The following is a 25,074-nucleotide window of genomic DNA, read 5'->3' on the forward strand; positions in this document are numbered from 1 at the left end:
ATTAATGCAAAATAAATAAGACTTCTTAGCTAGTTAAAGTTCATCATGTTGATTTTGCTTAAAGGCTAAAGTTTATCCGAAAAATTGCTATCCAGATCATTCTATCTGGGCTTAATTTTTATTACCACAGATATTATCATTAGACCAAATATTTAATATGGTTAAAAGTGAAAATTACAGAACTAACTTAAAAATATATTTAAATAAATACAAATTCCATAAATGTTGGTAATTTTGAAATATCCAATATAAGTTCAGTGTTTACATATTTAATATTTGGTCTCATATAATATTTTCATTTAGAAAATGTTAACAAAAAGTAAAAGTTAAATTAGTTTATTCTATTTTATTGGCTAATTTTCCTTTTGATTTCTTTTACATAACAGGAAGTTATCTTAATTAAGTTTATAGATTTGGGAATGTTTTGAAGGTTTTAAAAATTTTATAAATATTTTGTATATTGAAATATTTATTTAATATGAAGTATAATTTTTGACCAATTGCAAAACATAACTATATATATATATATATATATATTACAGTGAGTAATGTTTAGTCTAGTGGAAAATAGAATTCCAATGGATATAAAATACACTTCTTATAAAAACAAAATCAATAAGTTGGCTGTACCAGGTTTCAATGTGACATGAAAAGAATGATTGTCTTACATTAAACACAACTGTACTGCAACATACAATTTATCTACTTTATTAAAAAAATATAGATTATTTATACATATCAAAGACAAAACTATATTAAAAATTTTTTTATGATATTTGTATTTATGAATTTTATTCAAAAATAGTGGAAATAATCTACAGTTAGGGATTTTGAATTATTATACATTTTCCAGGGATTGAAAAATATATACTTATTTATACAATGATTTATACAGTTTTTGAGAATTTTCAAATGTTGAGAAAGTTTATATTTTATATTAAAAATATATGGAAGAGAAATTGTGATGATTTTTTTGAGAACATTCCAATAAAATAAATAACTGTTTTGATAATAGAAAATTAAATTAAATAGAAAGAGTTTTGTTCAAAAAGTGAAGAATGTAGCAACATTTTATTGTAATTCCAATCAAAATTTTTTAAGAAAGTCAAAATAATACTTTGATACAATGTTATACTATAACTATAAATGTGGTTTACTTTGCTTATATAGTAAATTTTCTGGGTAATTATAATATCTGAATTAATTTTTCTTGTTTTGTATTTTCTGACCACTGCAACTATATATAACTAATTTTAACATAGGATAAATCAATTTTTGTAAAATTGTGCTACATTTTATTTAAAAGAGAGAAAATATTTTGCTGTTTTGCATATTTTAATTAGTTTAAACACAATAAATATTGCAAGACATATATTAAGTTTGCCAAACAATGACAACTTAATGTTTTATTGTTAGGTCTAACATATTAAAAACTGCAACTTACTTTTATGAATGTGGACATTATAAAATATATTGTGGATAAGAAATAAGCATTAAAGATCTCTAAGAAGAATAAAAGAATGAATCTATTTAGAAATTTTATATTTAAGGTCATTAAAAATAAATACAATAGAAATTCAGTTATCCAAAACCAGTTTAGCTGAAACAGAAAAAACATGAATGTATATCATTTTATATATCACAGAACAGAATATATAGAGCAAACTCTCTATGTAACTGGAAATTACTACTGCATCTATCAATTGCAGCACTGAGAAACTAGATCATGTAGGAAACATTATATTAGATTGAGTAAATTAAATATAAATATCAAATGAACAAGTGGATTTCTTTATTGGACTATTAAAGCTAAATAATTACTAAGCAGGATGCAGACAATCAGGCCACAATCTCTTGTTAAATGTAATAATTATAAACTAATTTTAGAATATTCTGGAAGAGATTAACAAGAGATTGTGGCTTGATGGCCTGCCTTCTGGAAAATTTCTTAGTAATTATTTAGCCTTAATAGCCCAATAAAGGAATCTGGTTGTGTATGTATGTACGTATGTATGTATATAAAATGCTTTTAAAGTTTCATAAACTATAAATACTGTAATTTATTCTGGAACTGTGTGTAGAATAGATTAATAAATTAATTTACTTTCAAATGCAGTAATTTCATTACAGTATATATAGTTCATAAAACTTTAAAAAAAAGCACAGTGTTTGATGTACTATAGAATAGGAGTTTTTGATTGAGTTATCTGTTGGCGTGACATCCAAGCCAAGTATTTAATACACCTAACAAGATGTACTATACCCTGAAGCACAGAAAGAAATGTTTTTGTATTATCAAACTTTCATTTATCCGAAATAGCCCATTCCCATCAAGTTTGAATATTTTTAGTTATCTATACATATAGATATACCATAAGATACAATATTGATATGAGTAAAGTCATCTTGCACCAGATTTCATAAAAAGTAAAGCTTTATTTGTCAATATTAGTTACAGTTAGTGCTGGTCAGAAACTAACTAGCACCAACTAAATAAATGACCACCAAGTAAATGTAGTATTTTGACTTTCTATAAATTGATAAGTACAAAAATATGCTCACTATCTCACTGTGTTTTGGTTTGAGGAAATAAAATTCATGACAGTGGTTTAATGGCATTTTTACAACTCTTATAGGAATGCTCCAAGTAGACTTACAATTTATTCTTGGCTCCAAAATTTTGTTGAGACTGGTTGTTGTTTATTTGCCATGACAAATTCATTGGTCACTCACATGTTTCAGATTTTGTCATGGAACAAGTTATGGTAAACTTTGTTTATAGTCCTAGAAATCAACACAATGTGCAATGTTATTCACAATCAACTATTTGGTAAGTTTCATGGAATGGTTGCACTTAAAAACCATGGAAATTTGCAATGCTGCAAAGAATTACTGATGCAAATAAGGAAGTTCATCAGGAATTCTGTGTAGAAATTTTGCTTGAAATTGAGGCATTCCAGGACAACATTATCTTCAGCAATGAGTTGAAATTTTATCTTAGAGGTAAAGTGAATATCTACAACTGCAGGAATGGGGCTTTAAAAATTCATAAACAACTGTGGAACATGTTCACAATAGTCTAAAAATGAATGTGCTTAGTGTCTTAGCAATGGTAATATATGGTTCCTTCTTTTCCCCATGAAAGAAAAAGAAAGAGCTTTTCTCATTGACTGGATATGTTGAAAAATTTTCTTATTCTACTATTAACCAACAATGACATAGAAGGATACAATTTTGGCAAGATGGTGCACCACCACACTAACAATCATATGTTCAGGATTTTCACAATGAATGTTTCCTAGATCAGTGGCTTGATTAAGCAGGTTCAATAGTATGGCCACATTCCCCTGGGATTTCATTAATTTAAAGATCTAGTGTTTATTCCATCCTTACCTGCAAATCTTACTGAGCTGATTCAGTAATTATGATACTGATTCAAATTTGAATCAGTATCATAATTATTGAAATGACAACAGATATATACTGCTTCAAGTTTGATAAGAAATTGAATTCAGGTACAATTAATGGTACCCATATCAAACCTAAATGACTGTTTAAGGTAAAATTTGATGTTTTTTTCTATAAATTAGCACCTCAATTAATTCTGCAAGTCTTCTGAATAAAATTCTATATACTTTCAAAGTTGTAAACCTCTTTTTGAATCACTTTGTATTTAAATATTTTCAGTTAACTTGAAAATTTAGGTATCATATCTCATATTAAGACAAGAAATATTTTAGAATCTTGATATATCAGAAAACAAAATTTTTTGATGTCTTATATGATGTAAAATATAATATATAACTTTTGTCCAAAATAATGGCTGAAAAAATTGTCCTGTGTCTTATGTGACAAATGAATTTCTCAAACAGACTTCAATAGGCTACAGGTAACTTCTACCTAGCCCAATTCTTGAATAAAACTGTTGTTTAATTAAACATAGTATTATCATTATTTGCTATAGCTAAGCAGCTTATACATGTATTCATGTAGAATATTTTAATAGTAAATGACTTTTTTTTTAAATTCCTCTCTTTCCTTGATAAATTAAAATGTGCATTCTAATTTTACTTTTTTAAAACCAGAATACAATAGAAAAATGCAAAGGTATAGGATGGTTCAAATTAAACACACTAAAGTGTATTTAATTTAAATAAAAAGTATTTATACTTGTCCTAAATATCATATGATGAAATGAGGATGCATCTCATATGCCCTTGTGTCTTATATGCCATAAAATAAGGTAATTTATTATTAAACAAATTTATATGTACAGGTATCTCTCGTACAACACAGTACTTCTACAACACAGTTTTGCTCTAACATGGTTTGAAAATTGAGGATATCCCCTATAACACAACTTCCACAGTTTTGGAAATACTCTGTACAAAATTTCACAATTTTTAAGTATAAACTTCATTATTTGTTATTTTTTTTTATTCAAGTAAGCACTATGTCATCTCAAATTTGCCCACAGATTTTAAAATATTGAAATTTTCAAATTATTTTGTGTTTTTTGTCAGGTTTACTTTAATGAAAACTGATAGGACAAGGAAGAAAAAAATTACACTAACTTTCTTATCAACCATGCATTGTTGTTGTTGCTTTCAGACTTTAGCCCTTAAGACTGCCACTGTGTTTTATTTTTAGAGCTTAATCTTCGTATTTAGTAAAGTTTATTTAAACATTTATAGGTAAGTGTTATTAAACTTTTTTTTAACTGTAGGTAAGCAATCATTTGTAAAATGATAAAATGAAATATGGTGATATCTCAGCACTCAAACAACTTGGTATTCAAACACAAATTCTGGAAAAAATGTCACTCATTACTGAACTGAACAAACACAACCTGCTAGAACAAATTTTCAATTAATAAAATTTTTATTTTGTCATCCATAAAAAATTTTTTATGATAAAAATAAAAAATATGAAAATATTGCTGATACTTCTGATGAAGATCAACAAAAAAGATGACAATACTTTGTAAAAAGAAAATGCCCTGATTTAACTAAAGTTAATATTAACTCACCATATAGTTCTTTTAATTGTGATTGTTAGTTAATTATTGATTGGAAATAAATTATTGATTGCTTTAATAAACATATTTCTCTTAGCAAAAGTATACTATTCTTTTTCATTACTAACTGCTGGAACATAACCCCATGTTTTGCATTAGTCCTTTGTTTCATATAGCATGGATTTGCATAACATGGCACTTTTTTTGAATGTAATTATTGTGTTATAACAAGGGATACCTGTATAATTATAAATTAAAGCTGTATTCTTAATTGTGATAAGAATATAAAACTTTACAATTTTATTTATAGATTTCTTTTGTTTACATCTGTAAATCTGAAAATAAAATTATAATGTTTTGTTAACATAAAATTTTCACTTTAAAAAGTTATTTTTATTAGTATTATTATCAGTTTTAACTAATAATAATACAAGAATATTAGAATAATTTTTCAGAAAAATAACTTATATAATACTTTGTGGTTATGATTAAACTAATTGAAACTTAATGAAAGGTTGTTAGATTAGCTAGAGGTTTACATGCAATAATTATGATTATAATTTACTTTTTAATGTTATAAATTGATTAAAAATTAAATTAAACTGAAATTTAATTTTAATTTTATTACTTACATTTATTGATAGAGAAAGAAACAGGCAGTTATGTAACAAATATCTAGAAAGAAATATTTGTTATTTTACATGCTTTTACATCAAAGATTCTTTGATATTTTGACTGAAAATATTTAGATCTTGAGCTTATAGTTTTTTGTTCTGTATTCCATTGGGAGATATTGGAAGAACTATTGAGTTGTCAAAAAATTTATATGAATTGTAAATTTACTTACAGGTTTATATAACATTGTAATAATCATAATATTCATATGGCATTCATTAATATAAATGTATTGTATACTTTTATATGAACTAATTGGAAAATGTTTAACATGCTTTTATAGAAATTAAAATAATTTTTAAGTGAATTAATTAATTAGTTCAAAGAATATATTGTAAGCATTTAAAAGAAGTGAAAATAAAATGCATTTGAAATATATTTTCATACAAGTTCTAGAAAAGAAATAAGGAAGTCACAATGCCAATAAAATATTTTGTTAAGTTTAAAGAGAAGATGTGCTACAAAGAACTTGTGGAAAATAACTTACAAAATTTTGCCAGGACAATTTTGATATAAATGATAAAATATGAGGATAATAATTAGTAAAAATTAACAATCATCAAATCTTAGTCTTAAGTATTTTATAATTTGAGAGATTGCAACAACACTAAATATATTAGAAATACAAATGACAATTCATTTGAAAGCCATTGGATTTAAGAACAAGTGTGATGCACTGTAATTGATTGGACTGTTTGATGATATTGTTTGGGTATGTGAAAAAACAAAAGCATTTTAGTCATAGCAGAGGACAAAAAATACATTTTTTTGATAATTTCCAATGCAAATTACTTGGGTATGATATGGAGAGTTAAGTTCAGCAATAGCTAAAAAAAGTACATGACCATATATTAGGTAAGATCTCAAAAACATCTTTATTAGAAAGTGATCTGAAAAAAACCCAACTTAGTTGGCAGATGCTAATGAAGAGAAGTGTAAATTTTTTATCAATATTATATGTGCTATATGTTATGGTAGAAATCCAAGAAAAATTGAAAGAAATTTAAGTTCAAAATTCTCAGTTATCTTCAAATTATTCATATTTTGCTCCTCCATTTTTTTCTTTTCCATTTTTCATTTCTTACAGAACATTTTGAATACAAAACAATTTTGACCATTTGAAGATATGCAAATTGTTAAGATCTAAGACTTTTTCAATATTATGCTTATTGCAAATGATTCAAGTTATTAGATAATGAAGTCTATATATTCATGATTTAAAGTAGTTTGTTTACTCAAAGATCTTTCTTTTGACAATTGAGAAATAGAACATGTTTTTTTCGTATGTTGATTTCTCCATAATTCTTGTTGTTTGTTTTCGTTTTATCTTTTTGTTATGTTTGGGATCTGCTTTTCTTGTAGGATGTGCTGCATTACATCTATTAAAACAAATAATGAATAACTAAATAATTAACAGTTTAGGCTTTCTTCAGTGTAACATCTATCACTTATTCACATACATTGAATATCGTAAATTTTTGAATGTATATTAAAGGCTATTTCTGTCAGAAGAATAACTTTAAGTTGTGCTTTAACATACATAATATATCTGAAATTTTGTTTAATTATAAACAAGTGGAATTTGATATAACATGCTGATCAGTCAAGAGACTGATAAATGTATAGAATCAAACATTTCAACATATAATACAATTTATAAAAATATTTACCAAAAGCTTTAATAAATCTTCCTTAATAAATCTTCTGTTGTTTATAAATCAAGTGAAAAGCTTAAAAATTAATGTATTCTAAGTTTTGTTTTAATCAGATTCATGGGACTTTATTTTGTTAATAATAAAAACTCACTAACATATAATAGCTTGCAATTTTTCTAATTATCAGTTATAAAATTATCAAAACAAAAAATTTGGAAATTTAAAAAAATTTTTAAATTCTGCTTTGAAATTAATTTAAGATCTTAAAAAAGATATGTGTAGGAAATAGATGACACTTAGTAATCTTGGATTAAAACAAATAGTACAATATTTCATCTAATATAAAAATGATAATGAATCACTTGTCAAGTTATATAAGTTTGTTGTACTCATACTGGATACTGACAAAGATCAAATGAAAGATAACATACACTTTATACAGAGAAGACTAAAAACTTCAGGCTAAAGGTTTCAAGAAGAACAAGGATAAAGCCTCTACATAGTTCTTGCTTTATATATATATATAAAGCAAGGAACTTTTCTTATTGGTTCATTTTATAAATGTTTAATTATGGAATAATTTTGAAGGTTTTATTATAAAAAAAATTTCAGAATTTGTTTAAAAAATTTTTAGACCACTTTTGACAAGTAATATCATTGAAGAAAAATAAAAATATTAAATAATTTTTGAATATATATATAAGAAAAATTAAAATTTATTGTTTATTTATATTTATATTGATATATTGAGAAATATATATATATATTTCTCGATATATAAATATAAATAAACAATAAATTTTAATTTTTCTTATTTTTGTATATTGCAGCAGGATTTTTGTATTTTTTAGAATACATTTTACTCTTTGTCTATGTTATCTCTCTATGAAATTGATTCATTCAAATTTCCCAGGAGGACTATGGGGGAAGAAAAGTCAAAGATAAATACCAGAGGGAGATCATGGGATCAGATTACATTCAATTTAAAAGAATTGGCCAAGAATTGAAGATCATCAGAGAAATTAATTTTGATTGGAATTGGGATTTAGAGACATTATGCTCTTATACTATAATACACTTAATACTTTTCTATCTTTTGTCTATTAATTTTCTTTAACTGTCTGATGCAATAAATATTTTAAAACATTATTATGTCAGAAACATCTGAAGTGCAAAACATTTATCTTATATNTTTAAACTGTACATTTAAAAACCATGTTGATCTGTTTGTCTTTTTAAATCATCATGATGAACTGGATTCTTTGTCATCCATATAGATTATATTTTGATCATAAGAAATCTAAGACTATTACGGATCTGGGTCATCTAGATTGTTTTAGTTGTGGGTTTACACCTGTCCAACGAGCTGATCTCGTGGAGATTTTTAAGTTACCTTTACGTATCTAACATCTAAGTAGAGCCAGTTTTCCCATATGAAGTCTTTCCGGAAGATATTCTTCCTAGCAGTGCCGATGTCAGGTTATTTTTCACCCTAGGCAAAGCTTACAAGTGCACCCTACATTTCACAAGTTGGATATATTTAAATGAAATTTTAAATATATAGTAAGCTAACACATTTCTGGACCAATGTTGGCATACTTCAGTCACACTATGTTAATGGTGGTTGAATGGTATTGTTAGTATAACAATAACAATAATGTTAACTGATTAGTTGATTACATTGCTACTAGTTAATTAATTAATAGTGATTTGAACAATGAATCATGGATTATGTTTTAACTTCTGGTCATCCTCACATGTGTGCTTTCTGCCATGTCATTACATATATGATGTCGCAATTTGGAATTGCTATTGGATAACTGTGTCCTAACATCACAAACTGTGTTTCTGAAACACAATAAACTTAATGAAATTCTCACTAAATTTCTAACCCTGATTAATTAAATTAACTGCCTTTAGGTAGTAATTTCAATTAACAGCCTCCATATGACAGATATTAAGATTTATGAATGCTTGTTTTAATTTAGAAAATATTTTTACATTAACAAGTAAATAAGATAATATGGATTATTGTTTATTAGTATTGGTATTATTTATCTTGTATAATTTCATATTAAATTGAATTTTCTTTTTATTTATAGGGTCTCACTAATATTTGTAAAATTATGGCATAGTATGAAAATAAATATTCCATTAAATAATTTAAGTATGATAATGAATTTAAAAATCATTGTAATTAATTTTCATCTCATTTTATTTGTTATTTCTTGTTGAAAAATTCTGATAGAACATTAGATAAATGTAGTTAGAAATTTGTATGCATAACTAAAGCCTTCAGAGATTTTGAAGTTTGAATTTGATTTGGATCATTTAATAGTCACCCCTTTATTCTCACTTTTTGTACAAAGCACTTAACAATAAATCTGCTGTATTTTTTAAATAAGAACTTAACTTTAGGTCTAAATTTCTCAATATAGATGAAAAGTGACTTAACTTTCAATGGCTCATATATAAATAAAATATTTAATTTATTTGTATATATTTAAAGGTTATTGTAAAACTAAATATTTATTTTATATCTTATTACAGTAACTTTTTCAAATATCAATTATTATTATTTATGAATCTATAGAATATAATTGATTCATGATGAGAATAAATTGATTGATGAATGTAATTAGTATTATGCTCATTTATCAAAAAACGTAATTCTAATTTGTAGAGAATTCCAGATGAAATTATTAAAGCTGTTATACATCACTATATTCATACATTTTCTGTTGAATTTAGGCTAGGAGTATTGGTTGGTAATTCTATTGATTGAATATTTTCATTTTTTTAAGTATTTTTCATCACAAGCATCTACTGTCTACTGAGAGTTTTATCGTTAATAATAAAGTAAATATTGACTATACTTTTGAAAAATATGCACATGTTTCAGTATCTTGAAAAGATACCATTGAATGGTAACAGAGATCCATTTTTGAAGACATGCAGAACAGTATGTTTAAGCTTGCCAACTCTTGAAGGATTGATTTCTGGAATATTTTCATTCTAAGAGTAAAAAATTTTGAGAGACTTGACATTTTTTACTCTTAGCAATATTAAAATGTTTTGCCTATTTTTTTCAGTATTTTAATATATATCCAAAAAGTTAAGTTATTCAATCTTGTCAAATACGGAAAATACAGGAAAAATAGGCCTCAATTCAGAAGTTAGAAAGTTTAAAAATGTTTGCAAAATTCTGGGAGTCTCCTGGTTAATCCAGGAGAGTTGGTAACTCTAAATGTATCTGTTGAACATAATCTAAGTTATGGTGATTAGAAGTCCCTGGTTTTGCCTTTTTTAACATTTGATTGTAGAATCAATCTTTGAATAGAACAATTTTATTAACATGCCAATACAATATCACCAATTTATAGATCAATGAATAAATAAATTTTAAAAAGTAACTGAAGTCCAATTAGTTTTAGATTCCATTTTCACTGATTCTGAAATGTGTTCCCAATTGTGTTGTAAATGTCTATCTAAGGAAATACCATTCATCGTGAATTTTTCAAGAATGATTTCCAAAATAAAATTCATGTCCTGGTATAATTTTTCATACTTATTTAAATATGGAGATATCATGAGATATTTTAGCAATAAAAAATAAATTCTGACTTATTATGTTGGATATTTTAGTGAAAAGTTGAAAGAAAATCTTGAAATAGGAAAAATATGCTTTTTAGAAAATGTCACATGAATATAATAGAAACCTCTGAATTCAGGTGCTATCAAACTCTCTCTCTATTTTTTTATATTATTAAGAAAGTTTAATAATTATTAATTCAAGAAATTATATACAATGAATGTAAAATTAGCTTTATTTGTATTATAGATTGTATATGAACATATAAAACATTTGTAAAGTGTTTAGCATTTTAACAATATCCATGTCCCAAAAAATGCTAAGAAAAATTATTATCAATCTTTTCCTAAATCATTAATCACTCATCCATTATGGACGTTTTCACTGATATTAAAGAAATGATAGGGAAAGTCTTGATTTTCTTTATCTGAAAACATGCCAGAATTGCTGTTTCTTAGATCAATTTTGTGTTGATTTTGAGGCCCGTTATAGTGTCAACAACACTAATTTAAACAAATTTTCCTGAAAGAGGAACATTAGTAGGACATATACCATAGAGCAATGATGCCTAAATTTTTTGATTGATGGACCAAATTTCACATAGTTAAGTTGTAGGTAGGCAAGATACAAATATTATGTATATTTCATATATATATATAAAGTAGACATAATTCTACCATTTACCATTTATAGGATTTATAGATGATGTGTCAAATATGCTTATGGGTCCAATTGATGTGTGTGCAGCAAGTCAGATTTGGCTGGAGGGCCATGCCATAGTTTGGGCTCCACTGCCATAGATTATATATCACACATATTGCCTATCACGTCTTGTTAATGAAATTTTCAATTCACAGTTGAGGGGCTTGGTGGAAAAACAAAATATCCCATATTAGAAAGTTTTCAAGAAAAAGAAGGATTTGTTTTTCAATTTACCATCACATTAATATGCAATGTTTTATTAATGTGGATGGGACATGTAATTGAACCTTGAAAGTTTCTTAGAAGACAAATCAGTGGTGAAAAAATCAAAATTTGCTTATAATTCATTTTTTGTAATTTTGTGGGATACACCATTTTTCTACTAAGCCCCTTAATTTTGAATTGTATCCTATATATGTTATTATCATACCAACTTTTTTACAGCTTGTATCTTGCTATGAACAGTTAAAACCAGTAAACAATTATCAACTAATGTTGTAATCCATGGATGATCTTAAATTGGTCTATAGAATATTTGTCTTGGCTTTTGAAATCTTTTCTATAATCTGCAAATGACATTATTTTGAACATCCATATCAGACATCTTTTTTTTGTCTTGTCAAGACATCTTTGTTTTGTCTTGTATCCTTGATGATTTCTTTTGTTGAATCTGAAGAACTGAAGTGTCTTTAACACAGTTTAAATTTTTATAAAAGATTTGCTTAAAATACAAGTAAAAGAGAATTTATTAGTGAAGACAACATGACCAATTTTAAACACAATATTCTATTTCTTATTTGCATGAAACAATTATTTCTGCTATATTCTACTAGATACATGTGAGTACTTTATGCAAAAGCAAATTTATAAGTGTACCATTTTTATATAATTGGGTTATATTAAATGATGGTAAATAATTTATTTTGCTGTCAAATATTAGTCATTTAATCTAAACTTGAATTTGTTGGTAAATGTAATGTTTCTCATTTAGAGCGAAATCTGTATTGAAAGTTTAAACAATTTGCAAACACAAAATAAAAATTTTTAAGTATTGGTATTTATTCACTGAAGAAATAGTAACAGAAATAAACTTCATAATATTATGCTCATTACAAATCTATGATAACAATATTTTATTATAAAAATAAGAATTTAATCGGCAATTAACTATTGTAAAGATAATACTAACAATTTCTATATTCTATAATATGTTTCTTGTCTAGTCTTGGTATAGTTATGAGCACTATGTTGGCCTCTTTATTTCTAGACTTTAATTAAAATGCCTCAATGTCCTTTTTTCTTACTAAAATATAAATTTTCGTCTATAATAACGTATCTTCTATTACCAGGACTTATTATACTGGCACTACAGAAATATTACAAAGTTTTACAGAAAAATTAAGTAAAATAAAAAATGTTTTTCTGTAAAACTGTAATATTTCTGTAGTGCCAGTATAATAAGTCCTGGTAATAGAAGATACGTTATTATAGATGAAAGTTTATATTTTAGTATTTCTAGACTTATTACACTGTCACTGGACACAAGATCAGCCTTTGAAAATCAATTTATTCCTAAAGAAGTATGCATTTTGGACCTTAAATCCCTCATCAGCTTTTTTCACAAATATTTATGAAGTTGTTACATCCATATTCACAAAATGCACAATAAAATTTCAACGTTTGGTAAAATACCAGTAACAATTCCAAACATTAGTTATGTAATTAAATGTTTTAGTACATTGTTTAGAGTAATACAATCATATATTTCTGCAAAATGCTCAATGAAATCTCCATAGTTGGTAAATCATTGATTACAGATACAAGTATTAGTTGTTTAATTAAACATGCTGATTCAGTATTTAGAGCAGTATTAATTAAAATAAACAGTAAAACAAGCAGTATATGTAATAAAAGATACTGTTAAAACAATAAAATAATAAAATGATTTACTGTACTGTACATTTAGTAATAATTTTTCTTATTACTTATTACAAATTTGTAATATATAATATTACAAATTTCCATATTACTTAAAATGTTTACCTTCAAGAAAGTACTGTACTAATTTTTGTAATGATCAAATAAGAAATAAACCCTTTATATATTTCATATTTTTTTTTGTTAGAACTCTATAGCAGTAAGCACTTTAAATTTCATAAAATAGATCAGCTAAAAATGCAGTTCTTAATTTTAATATTCTCTTAAATTTCTGTACTTTTTTATTTATACACTTTATTGTTATTTAATTTTAATATACACTTTTATGTTAAATTATTGGAGCATTGTTCAATGGCTCTCAGGGTTTCATCTAATGTATAAATAAAAATTTAATCTTATTGAAATATCATTAAACCTTTAGATTTTTAAAAATAATAATTTGTATTTTCACGTTCTATAACTTTAGAAGATTTGGCTAATTTTAGCATACAGACGATTTTCTAGAAGAAATATCGACTAGTTAAAATAATGAGTTTAATTATCCTTGAATAATGAATTTCTAATGTCATTGGTAAATTATTCTAAGGTGAAATTCAATATAAAACTTATCAATCTTTGTTCACTTTAAATGGCATATAAAGAATCATTTAAAAAATTACTTTTAATAATAACGAATTCAGATTAAACAAATTATTATCTATAATTCATCAGTTTCTGATAGTTTCATTGTTCCATGCTCTGAAAAAATATTTTTATTCTATGAATAAGTTGTTTTTTCAGTTGAATTCAGTTATCTCGATTTTATTTTTCCTTTTTGAATTTTCTGCGATTCTTTATTATTTAAAAATGTGAATATATTTTTCTTTATTTCATTTTAATAATAGTTATTTGTGCAGCTTTTAAATGGTAGATAGTAAGAGGATTATTTCGGTTTTCTTTTTAATATTCCTAGGATCATGATCGTAAATTTTACTAAATTCTCTGTTGTAAATACTGTAATTAAATATAAAACATTATATTGCGGTAATTATTTAATTTAAAAAAGATAACGTTGAAATACATTAACACACACAAAAAGTTATAAAAAGAATCAAAAGAGTGATTTTTGGACGATTGTTGAACAGACGGATTGACACATCTGGAGATGCTAAGCGTCAGCTAATTTGGGGGTTCCTCGAAATTTCCGTCCACGTATGCAATTTTATTTGGAAACTTCTTAAGCTTGGAGCTCCAAGCAAACTCTTATTTTCTTCCAATGTGGCTAATAAAACCCTAACTTAAATCGATTTCATCATATTAATTTGGTAAAGAATTTGAAGACGATTAAAACTAATATCATACGTAAAAATTTTTGTATATTTAAAACGAAATTCAGCAAGAAAGTTTTGATAAATATTTAAGTAAAATTACACGAAGAAAGATCCATACTCGATGCCATCCATAACCACTTCACTCAATGTCATTAAAATAGTTTTTATTGTTAAAAGTTATAACAATTTATAATTCGTTTGTTAGACAGTATTAGGTTATCTAAATATTGCTATAACAATTCCTCCAAAATTTGTTTTTAAGTATTTATTTTTATGCTATTTGAGAATTTTATAAATCCGTTTCCCATTACTCGAAAATCTCTGTAAATGTAGAAGCCTGTTTTTGATTTACAAAAGATGACTATTATTGTTTTTTATAGCGTAAATGCATAAAGAAATTCAGATTAGATAATTTTTACTTTATTACAATTTAGGTTTATTTCAGCATATAAGACTGAGTCAATAATGTTGAGCGGATAACGTATGCAATCACTTTTTAAATTTATGTATTTTAATTAATTAGATTTATTTTAATAATTAAATATAATTTTACAGAAATGATTAACGTTGTGTTGCTAATTTAAAAGCAAATTCTCTACCGATTATTCAAATTAATTAAAAATTTTGTAATTAATTAGATGTCAATAATCGATTTGAATTGCAAACGCAACGTTCTTTCAATATAATTACTGTATATTGTTTCATTTTTTTTTATTTGGGTGCTTATTGGACATGATTAAATTAGCGGATTTTCTAATTTAATTTTTATTTAATAATTCGAAAGTTTTACCCCGTAAACAAAACTAACGACGGGAGGAATATTATGAAATAATGACCTTTTCAAAACACTTGCTACAAAAATTTGTCAGATGGTTTCAATGGCTCTTCCTAGAAATTTCTTTTCGTATATGTTTTGCCAGCAGATGCAAACTCATACGGAAATAATTAAATTAAATTAAATAGAAAAATTGAGCTTTTTTTTTCTTTGTCATTTTTTTGCCTGTAAGTTTTCAGCGATTCAATTTTTTAATGTGTTTTGCAATTAATTTAAAATGGTCTCTGGAAAATTATTCGTAGATTAATTAAAATTATCTAAATTAATATGTTTCGATTTCGCACTTTTGCTCCGCTCTGAGTAATGAAAAGTGGAAGGAAAAACGTTTCTTTAATTGGGATTGGTGGAAGACAAATGAGGAAAACGGCACTGCAATATGTGATGCGTCGTGTGTATATTTTTCCTCCTTGGTCGTATAGATGGCGTTTGTTGTCTGTTTCCTCCAGTCGACGTCATCGATGTACAGTTGTGGGAGTACAGCAGCTACTACTTCAGTGTGTATTGTGCGACGTACTTCATCCGAAGAGCAATGGAATCTGAGAAAATTCCACTGAAAAAGGTCAGTTTGCACGAATGTTTTTTCACTTTATTTCGTACATTATTCAGCAAGTCGACAGAGGAAAGCAGTGAAAAATTTCTGATCTGTTATAGCGAAATGATTCATGGAAGAGAAGGACGAACGATGTTCGATGGATTTAAGAGGGTTTAATTATCGGTAGCATCCCAGTTTATCCGATAAAGAAGTTGAATATAGGGTAGCCATTTCCATCAAAAACCGATATTGAAATCTCTTGCCAATCCAATTTTTTATAATTATTTCTTTTTCTTAAGGAATTTTTTCGTTTTTAGATTATTTTTATTGGAGGAAAATAAATTTAAAAGTAGTAATGTGGAATTATTTGTTTTGTTTTCGATTTTGTTGAACGTCTCTGTATTGTTGCAAAACGTATGAAAACATGCGAGAAAGGTTTTAAGCCCACAAAGATTTATTAGGAAGTAGAAATTTTCCATTGTCGTCTTATTTTGACAAGAAGAGGCGATCGATCGTCGCTTCTGACCTTCGAAACTAGACAGTTTCTTATTTTCAGCTAATAAGCTCACTATTTGTCTTCAACAATGTAATGACCCCATTTCTATTCCAGGTTGCTTTCGGTTGTGTCTTTTACCTTTGACCTTGATAACACCTGTAAATATATTACTCCGTTCTCTTTAAACAATTAACCTAAATCAGGAAGAATTCCTTTTTATTGATTTTTATTTTTTGCGAATTTCACCGAATATCGATAAAAACTCTATCTATTGTATCTATACAGTTATTTTTAGAGAGAACTAAACGGGTTGCTGACTGTGAAGGTATGGTAGTGGAATTTTATCCCTTTTCTGGACGAGCAACACGTTGATCAATCAATAGAATAAACGTATCCTAGCAACCGTAGAGGATAGAAAATACTCTAGTGTATATTCTATCGACCTTTCGTAACACGATGTCTTTTTCGTATTTTAGGTAATCAGCGAATTTGGCAAAAGAGTATTTTGGTCACCACCCGGCAGCAAACGAAGGCAACCTCGCAGCACGGCTGTATTCTATCCAGGTAAGAAAAACATATTATACAAACTTCAGTACGACTCTATATTTTATAAAATAATATCTAGAAATAAATTACAATACTTTTTTCAAAAATGGAAACAACAAAATCTGAACTCGGCCGTACGAAAGATTTAAAATTCAGATATTTCCACTTTACGAATTTATTTTTCAATAAAGCATGAAGAATTGAAGTTTTCTTACAGGATATAAAATATTAAAGCGTTTAAATAAATTAGGAACAGTACCGTTTTCCATAATTTCAATGCAATTAAGCTTGAACTTAACCACGCAAGGTTCGTAATTGGATCGAATGGTTGATAACTCCTATTATTTGTGTGCTTTGAAGTGTTTTAAACCGGGATAGAGAGAAAATATTAGACAATTCGGTTAGTCAGAAAATTTCAGTTAATAAAAATGAATGGAATTTTGAGACTTTTATTGATCAAAATCGTATGTTTTCATATTTATTCAGTCACAGACGAGCTTTAAATATCTTCAGTTGTATTAGAATAAATTTCTATTTGAAGCTATTTATTAATTTATAATAAATAATATAGTCGAACCCCAACATCGGTCATTTTTTCAGCAGCTTTTTTAAACCAAAAATTCAAACCGTGACCATTTTTAAAGTTCACGTTAGTGGTCGTTGCTGAAAGGTTTGTATGAATGCTTCTGAGTTGATAAGTGGCTAAGTAAGCAAAGTGGTTTGCTTAGTTAGCTGCTTGCCACTTAGAAGTACTCAATATTGTTGGATTATTTGTGATAGATCTTCAATATACATTGAAAACTTTTAAACTTGTAATATGGAAAAGAATTTTATATTGTGGAATATAATAATAAAAATGTAAGCTTCAAAATAAGCAGACATACTTTAAATGCAAATTATAATTTAATTTTATAGTATGTTAGAGCATTAAATTAAAAAAATTATGCAATTGAATAGTAAAGATTTATTATCTTTATAGTAACGTAACATATTACAAAATATTTTATATTGTAATTTTTTAAATTTGTGTAACACGATCTAAAAAACGTTAAGTTGTTCCGGTGAACGAAAGCAATTCGAAAAGTTCAATTTGTATATTTATTTTTATTTAAATATAATCATTGCGATTTATTTATTTATTATATGAATTGCGTGTGTAATATAAGCGTATTAATTAAGGAAAAATACTTTATAGTATAGGCCTAATCAGAATTATTCGTCGATGATTGTCTTATTGATTGTATATATTTATATTTTATTATTCAAGTATAACTCCACAAATTTTTTGTTAATTATTTTAAAACTAAATTCTATTTCGATTACAAAAATAATTTCGTAGTAAGTTAGAAACAGTAAATAACAGTAAGCAGCTTTCATACTTCTAATTATCAGATTCAAAAGCAAATGTGATGAAAGTTTCCTTCATAATTCTTTTCCTTGTAAGTTAATAAATTCAAGCGATATCTATTATTAGGAATAAAATATTTTAATATATAAGTTAATTTTTTCCTATCTAACTTTCCCCAAAATAAAAAAAATTTTTTTTAAGTTATGAACTGAAAATATGATAGATACATTAACATGGTTTTTATTTATTCATTTACTATCCTTAAAATATGATGAAAAAACGACATAATTAAAAGTTACAGTTTTTAAGAATTGTTTAATTTTTTTTTAGTTTTATGAAGAATATTTTCAAACTTTTATAAATATTTTTATTGTTTTTATGTTAACAAATGGAATCATTACTAATAAATATTAAAATTAAAATTGATAGAAATAAAATAAAATAAGATATTAAAGACGATCTATAAGTTATATATATAAATCAAAATATGTATGTATGTAAAGTAAAGGATTCTATATCGTTCAACATATCTGCACCAAGTTTGGCACGAATATTCTTCGACTCCGTAGAAAAAATACTGTGAAACCTCGTCTCCAAACCTAAAGCCCACCTCTCTTAAATCCGTGCAATTTTTTGTGTTTTGTAACTTTATTATTGTAAATACTCAAGGTCAATAAATGTACCGTACATGTTACTAAAACATTGTTTTTATCACCCTCTCTCAACCCAACCTCTTCAATCTTCCCACTCCCTCAAATGCCGGAGCAACGCCGGGCACACGCAGTTAGTAATATATAAATTTTTGTACCAATTTCAAATTTATTTTTCTCTGTTGTATCTCTGTAAATCGAATATATATCCATTAATTATTTTTGACTTAAAAATGTCTTATTATCTGATAAAAAGAAGTAAAATTTTTAAGTACAATAGCCTTTTACTGTTAAAAAAAACCGAACCGAAGCAACAAAGCGCGATTCACTATACCGCGCTCTATAGAAATTTAAATAAAGACAAATGTTGCATACTTCTAAAACAAATTAATTTCTTTAAATACTTGTAAATTACTACTTGATTATTGATCAAAAAATGTCTTAAAAAACACTTAAGAATCGATTAAGTCTTCAAAAGAGTCAGAACTAGCTTAACGATTTACATATTCACGATCGAAGTCCAGTTAGAAAGTTATAATTGGAAAAAAATATTTCAAATTTCCTGTTTAACTGCTTTTAGCAAAATCAAAATACGACATTTTTAAACTGGATTCGGATAACCTGTTCTTGTTTACAATTCGAAGTTTAAACTGTGATTAATATATCAGTTTCTTAGTAAAATTTAAGGTGAATCAGATACCGCTACGTCACTTGATTTTATTTTGAATTTCCCAATGAAAATAGTCTGAAACACTAAAAAATCAAACGTGATTTATAAACTTGTTTCATTTTCGAAGTATAATAGCTTTCGAAGATCTAATAGAGTTTAAGATATATCAGACACTTTAAAAATATAATTTGTGCTTATACATAATGTCAAACCTCGATATTGTGTCAACTAATATTCGTGAATGGATCCTCTCCATAAATAGATAGCTTTTCGATATCTGTGAATTACTAAATCTACAATTGCAAATGACGCTGTTACCATCACATTATTTGACTTTCAAATTATCAAACTTACTGTATATAATTCTTATTGTTTCAGCTGTTTCAGTTTAATACCACATTGGATTTAGTGTCAGTTTCGGAGTCGAACAAATGGTGGCGCTAAATCGAAGTTTGATTTGTATATAAATAAATTCAGGTCTTTTACAGTACAGACCAACGAGTTTTGTACAGCTAATGTACTGAGACACCAAATATAATTTAAACTCTAAATCAGTGTTCCGCAAGCTTTTTCTATTCGCGGCACACGATTCGACATGTCTCAACACGACACACCAAAATGTTATTCTCCTCAAAAGCGTATGATATGATACTATTAATAGAATTACGTAATCCCACTAACCTATTATTATTATTAAACAGACATCAACATCCGTGAGCAAATTTATTTTACATTTAATTTCTTAAAATACATAAAAATGCGTGGCTTGTAATAAAGAATAAACGAACATCATCTTATCTCATAAGTGCGCAGTACTTATGAGATAACACTTGAATTACAAGCATAAGAAGCACAGCAACTGTGATGAAAATATATAAATAAAGCTTGAAATTAATAGAATATGTAAAAGTTCACGTCACACCTTACACCTTGTGATGGCACACCGGTTGCGGAACACTGCTCTAAATCATGTTCTAACACAATTTGCATTATAAATGTAGAACTAATTATATTCGAAACAAACTTATAATACAGTGAATGATATTATTTTCCGAAATAAAAATTCGTACAGTAACTTGTAAACTTGACAACGAAAATCTGGTAATGATGACCTTATGTATAATTCAAGAGAAGAATTCTCAAATTGATTTTTCACAAGGTTTTTAGATCTAATTAATTTATATCGGGAAAATCGTTTTCATAAATAAACACTTAAAAAGATCTCCGAAATTCTGATCCTGATAATTTCTCACATATAGCTTGGATCAATGTGTCATTCTATATCCCTCATCCATTACAAGTCAGCCCCCATCTATAACGGGAAAACTGGAATTAGTCCATTGTATAGTGATGCCTTACCAAAACAAATCCAATCGAATGTAATACGAAGCGTTTCAGAAATATTTGCTCGATAATAATGTTTAAAATCATCTGAAAATTCTTATTTTTTGGCCGGATAAGGGAGTTCTGATTGACGATTAAACAAATCCATTTGAAGGTCGTTGAAAGTGTAAATTATTAATTCATTTCGATATCCACCATGTCTCCATAAGCATTTCAAGCTTGACTTCAATGATTTTATCGGAAATTTCAGGAATCATTTTTTAAAAGTAATTTTTGAAAATAAATAAAATTCAATAATAGATTATCGCTAAAAATCTCGACGCAAGTCGTATAGTGTCTTGGATCTCGGATTGAAAGATGGATTTATAGAATGATAATAAATATGTATTTATTCATTTTCTGTTTGATTTATTTTATATCGATGCGAATGTCTTATTAAATAGTCTTCAAAATAGTTTGTTTGACGTTTATCTAAATTTATTAGCATATATGAGCTTATTTATAATCTATATTAAGTACGAGCGATATTGGAATACTAAAGTTAAATATTAAACTCTAAATATACATTAATAAAATGTTCTACGAGAAAATTAATGCTTTGATTTGGCTTAATTTCAGCTAAGAGAATCGGGATATTACGTTAACTTGGTTGAACTTTGAACCTAGTAATTACGGAATGACTTTCAATGTGCGAGTGTATTAATACCAGTGATTTATGATTATAATGGTTTTACTATTTCAGATCTAGGTCGAAGGATTTATTTTCTATTAAATGACTTTTCATTCTTAAATATATCTTGCTGAAACTTTTATATACTTTAATTTTAATAAATTTGCACGTCAGTTCCGGATTAAAATATTTTTTTAAAGTGATTATACCATTAAATTCGGAAAAAATCAATTCGGTTATGTAGACTATTCTAGCAATCGATTTGCCATTCTGATCGAGGACAATGAATCTCTACATCTGAAATATACAATTGTTAATGAATTCCTAAATATAGAGGATACAGATTTCAATGCATTTGTATTCGAAACAATAACTTTCGATAATTAAACTCCGGATTTCTGCAATAAACGTAATTCTAAATGCTTTAATTATGATCATCTTTAACAGTCGTAACGACTGTTAAAAATATTAAATCTCATTACAAAACGGAGATTGAATTTATATTTTGAAATTCTATTATTTTAACACAAAACTAGTTGAGATGTCCTCGACAAATAAAATTACATTTATTACATATATGTTAAATGCAATTTTATATACTGTATATTTTATAATTTTATATATAATTATAAAATATACATTTCCTCGTAAATGTGTGCATATACAGTCAAACTTCTGAACAACGACCACTGACGGAAACATTAAAAATGGCCGTTGTTTGGAGTTTGGATTCGACTATATCTATGTAAGTTTATATATACACAATACAACCTCCAGTAACAGCCACCTCTAAACACGGTCAATTTTTTTAGGAAAGTATTTTTCTAAAACAAAATTATCTCCGAACAACACTCATTTTTTTTATGTTTCCGTCAATGGCCGTTGCGTAGAGGTTTGATTGCATAAATGAAGCGGCGATTGCAAAACATTTACTCTCCTTCCATTATGTTGAGGATGTAATTTTACATTTCCTACCATCTGACCGATTCTTTTTAATAAATTATTAGTGTTAGGCGCCCATACGCAGTAGAAACATTTTTTTTAATAACAAATGGGGATACATGTGTATAAGTTAATTTGATTAAAGGAACAGTCGATTGCGCCATTCTCTAATTTTGGATAATAGTTTTTACGTCGCAAACAAGTAATGTTATGCTTCGTAAATATTTTAATTACTTAAAAAACAAATCTTTATGACCATAAATGAATGTTTTTTTTTTGGCTGAATTTTTTTGAAATTGCTTGAAAGTTTTTCAAACAAACGGAAATTACTTGGAAAGAAAGGAGAGGAGTGTAAATGATCTATACATGGAAATAATAATTTGATCTGTTTATATAAACAGATCAAATTATTATTTAGTTTAAAAACGAGACTAGAATATGTTAATTCGTATTGACATTCGTGTAAATGTAACCTCAAATTAAAAGAAATTGTATGAGGTTAACCTTGACAATTCGATAAGATTAAGTTAAACGTTATATTATTCTGTTACGAAACAAGTTATTATTCCTTAACGTCAGTTAATGAGTTACACAGTCGTTTACTAACAGATTAGAGGCTGTCAAATGGTTTATCTGTGCGCAAAAACGGTCATTGATATCATCCTCTTTCTCCGCCCATTGTTTACACCGCAGTAAAATATTGAAGTAATCATTTAAATGCTTAATACCGGAAATAATTATGCGGTTATTCGATTACTCTGACAGTAATTCTTGCTTAAATTATATCGCAGTTTTCGTTTTCGATATTATTTATTTGATATTCTAGAGCGAAAGCGTGGGCGTAAGAGCTAGATTTTAACTAAAATAAAATTACTAAATCAATATTTATAACCTCGTCGCTTCGTTGAGTGCAATGTTATAAAAGCTTTTAAATAATTATAATTTTTATTCTTTGACAGAAATATTTTTTTTAAGTGTAGACTTTTAAAATATATTTTATTAAATTATAAACAAAATTAAAATAATTACATAAAATCTACGTATATCTGTGTATTATAATTACGATACATAAAATACAGTATTACAATATATTTAGTATTTACTGACAACTGATTTAAAATTCCCAAATTTTTATAATATTTATTTTGATATTATTTGTTTGAAGATTTATAAAAGTTACAAAAGTAAAAATTTATAAAATTAGCATTGAATTTTCTCAATTTTTTATTTGAAATTTAAATACAGTATCTATCTTATTTATCTAGGTAATACTTATCTATGTAGGATTTCTTATCTTGGTAGTACTGCAGATAGGCACAATTTTGCCTATCTACATTACTATCTAGGTAAGTGATTTATAGTATTTACAGTGCTATAAGTATTGTAGATGGATAGGCATTACTTTACCTGGTTAAATACCAAATATAGAAAATTTTAATTCTGTGTAAGTACTGGAAATAAGCTACTATTAATTAAAGTGACGGGAACAATTAATAACATGTTGCAAAGAACCAACCAGAACACAAAGACCACCATCAAACCTGGATTATTTATCCATTTAATCCTTTATATAGAGCTTTATTTCGACCCAGTAGTGTACTAGTAACTTGGCACAATTTGACCCAGGAGGCTCTTATGAAAATAAATCACACACGATCCAATCCACTCCATGGTCTACTTAGATAAATAATTTACAGTATTGTAGATTAGTACTATCTTACAGTACTTACATTAATTATTGAGTGCAGTTAAAATTTTAACAGCATCTTTTTATTCGTATCTTAGCATTAAAAAATATTAATATCCATTTATTTTTTATAGATTTGCCATTCTAAATATCGTATTAACTTTCATTTTAATGTCTCCTTGAAGCAGTTATGAATTGTGGAAGTTATATTTGAAGAAGATACGATTAAAAAAAATTCCAGTTCTTATTTCATGCAGCTTCTTCCTATTTTTCTTTATTTAATGTTAATAAAATATTAGAAGTGCTGTTTTATCGAATTGAACATCTCGATCTGTATTAATATTAAATGCGAGCAATTGATAACATCTTTCGAAAATTGTAGGATTAAAAATGTTCTTTTAATAGGAAATTTTACTTCAATTTTAATATTTTTGAATAAGCCAAGAGATTAGTTATTATTTTAAA

At 26.5% G+C, this 25,074-nt stretch overlaps 1 protein-coding gene across 1 annotated transcript in view; it reads left to right on the forward strand.

Annotated features, from left to right (window-relative positions):
• The window catches only part of LOC111639717, a 134,567-nt gene that overhangs the window by 67,786 nt on the left and 41,707 nt on the right, over positions 1-25,074 (forward strand). Inside the window, exon 11 of the mRNA XM_023385655.1 lies at positions 17,229-17,316. Coding sequence (XP_023241423.1) covers positions 17,229-17,316 — 88 coding nt within the window. The remainder of the gene's footprint in view (positions 1-17,228; positions 17,317-25,074) is intronic.

The sequence above is a fragment of the Centruroides sculpturatus genome, unplaced genomic scaffold, assembly GCF_000671375.1.
Source record: "Centruroides sculpturatus isolate CEXI.00-Female unplaced genomic scaffold, Cexi_2.0 scaffold1328, whole genome shotgun sequence".
Lineage (NCBI taxonomy): Eukaryota > Metazoa > Arthropoda > Arachnida > Scorpiones > Buthidae > Centruroides > Centruroides sculpturatus.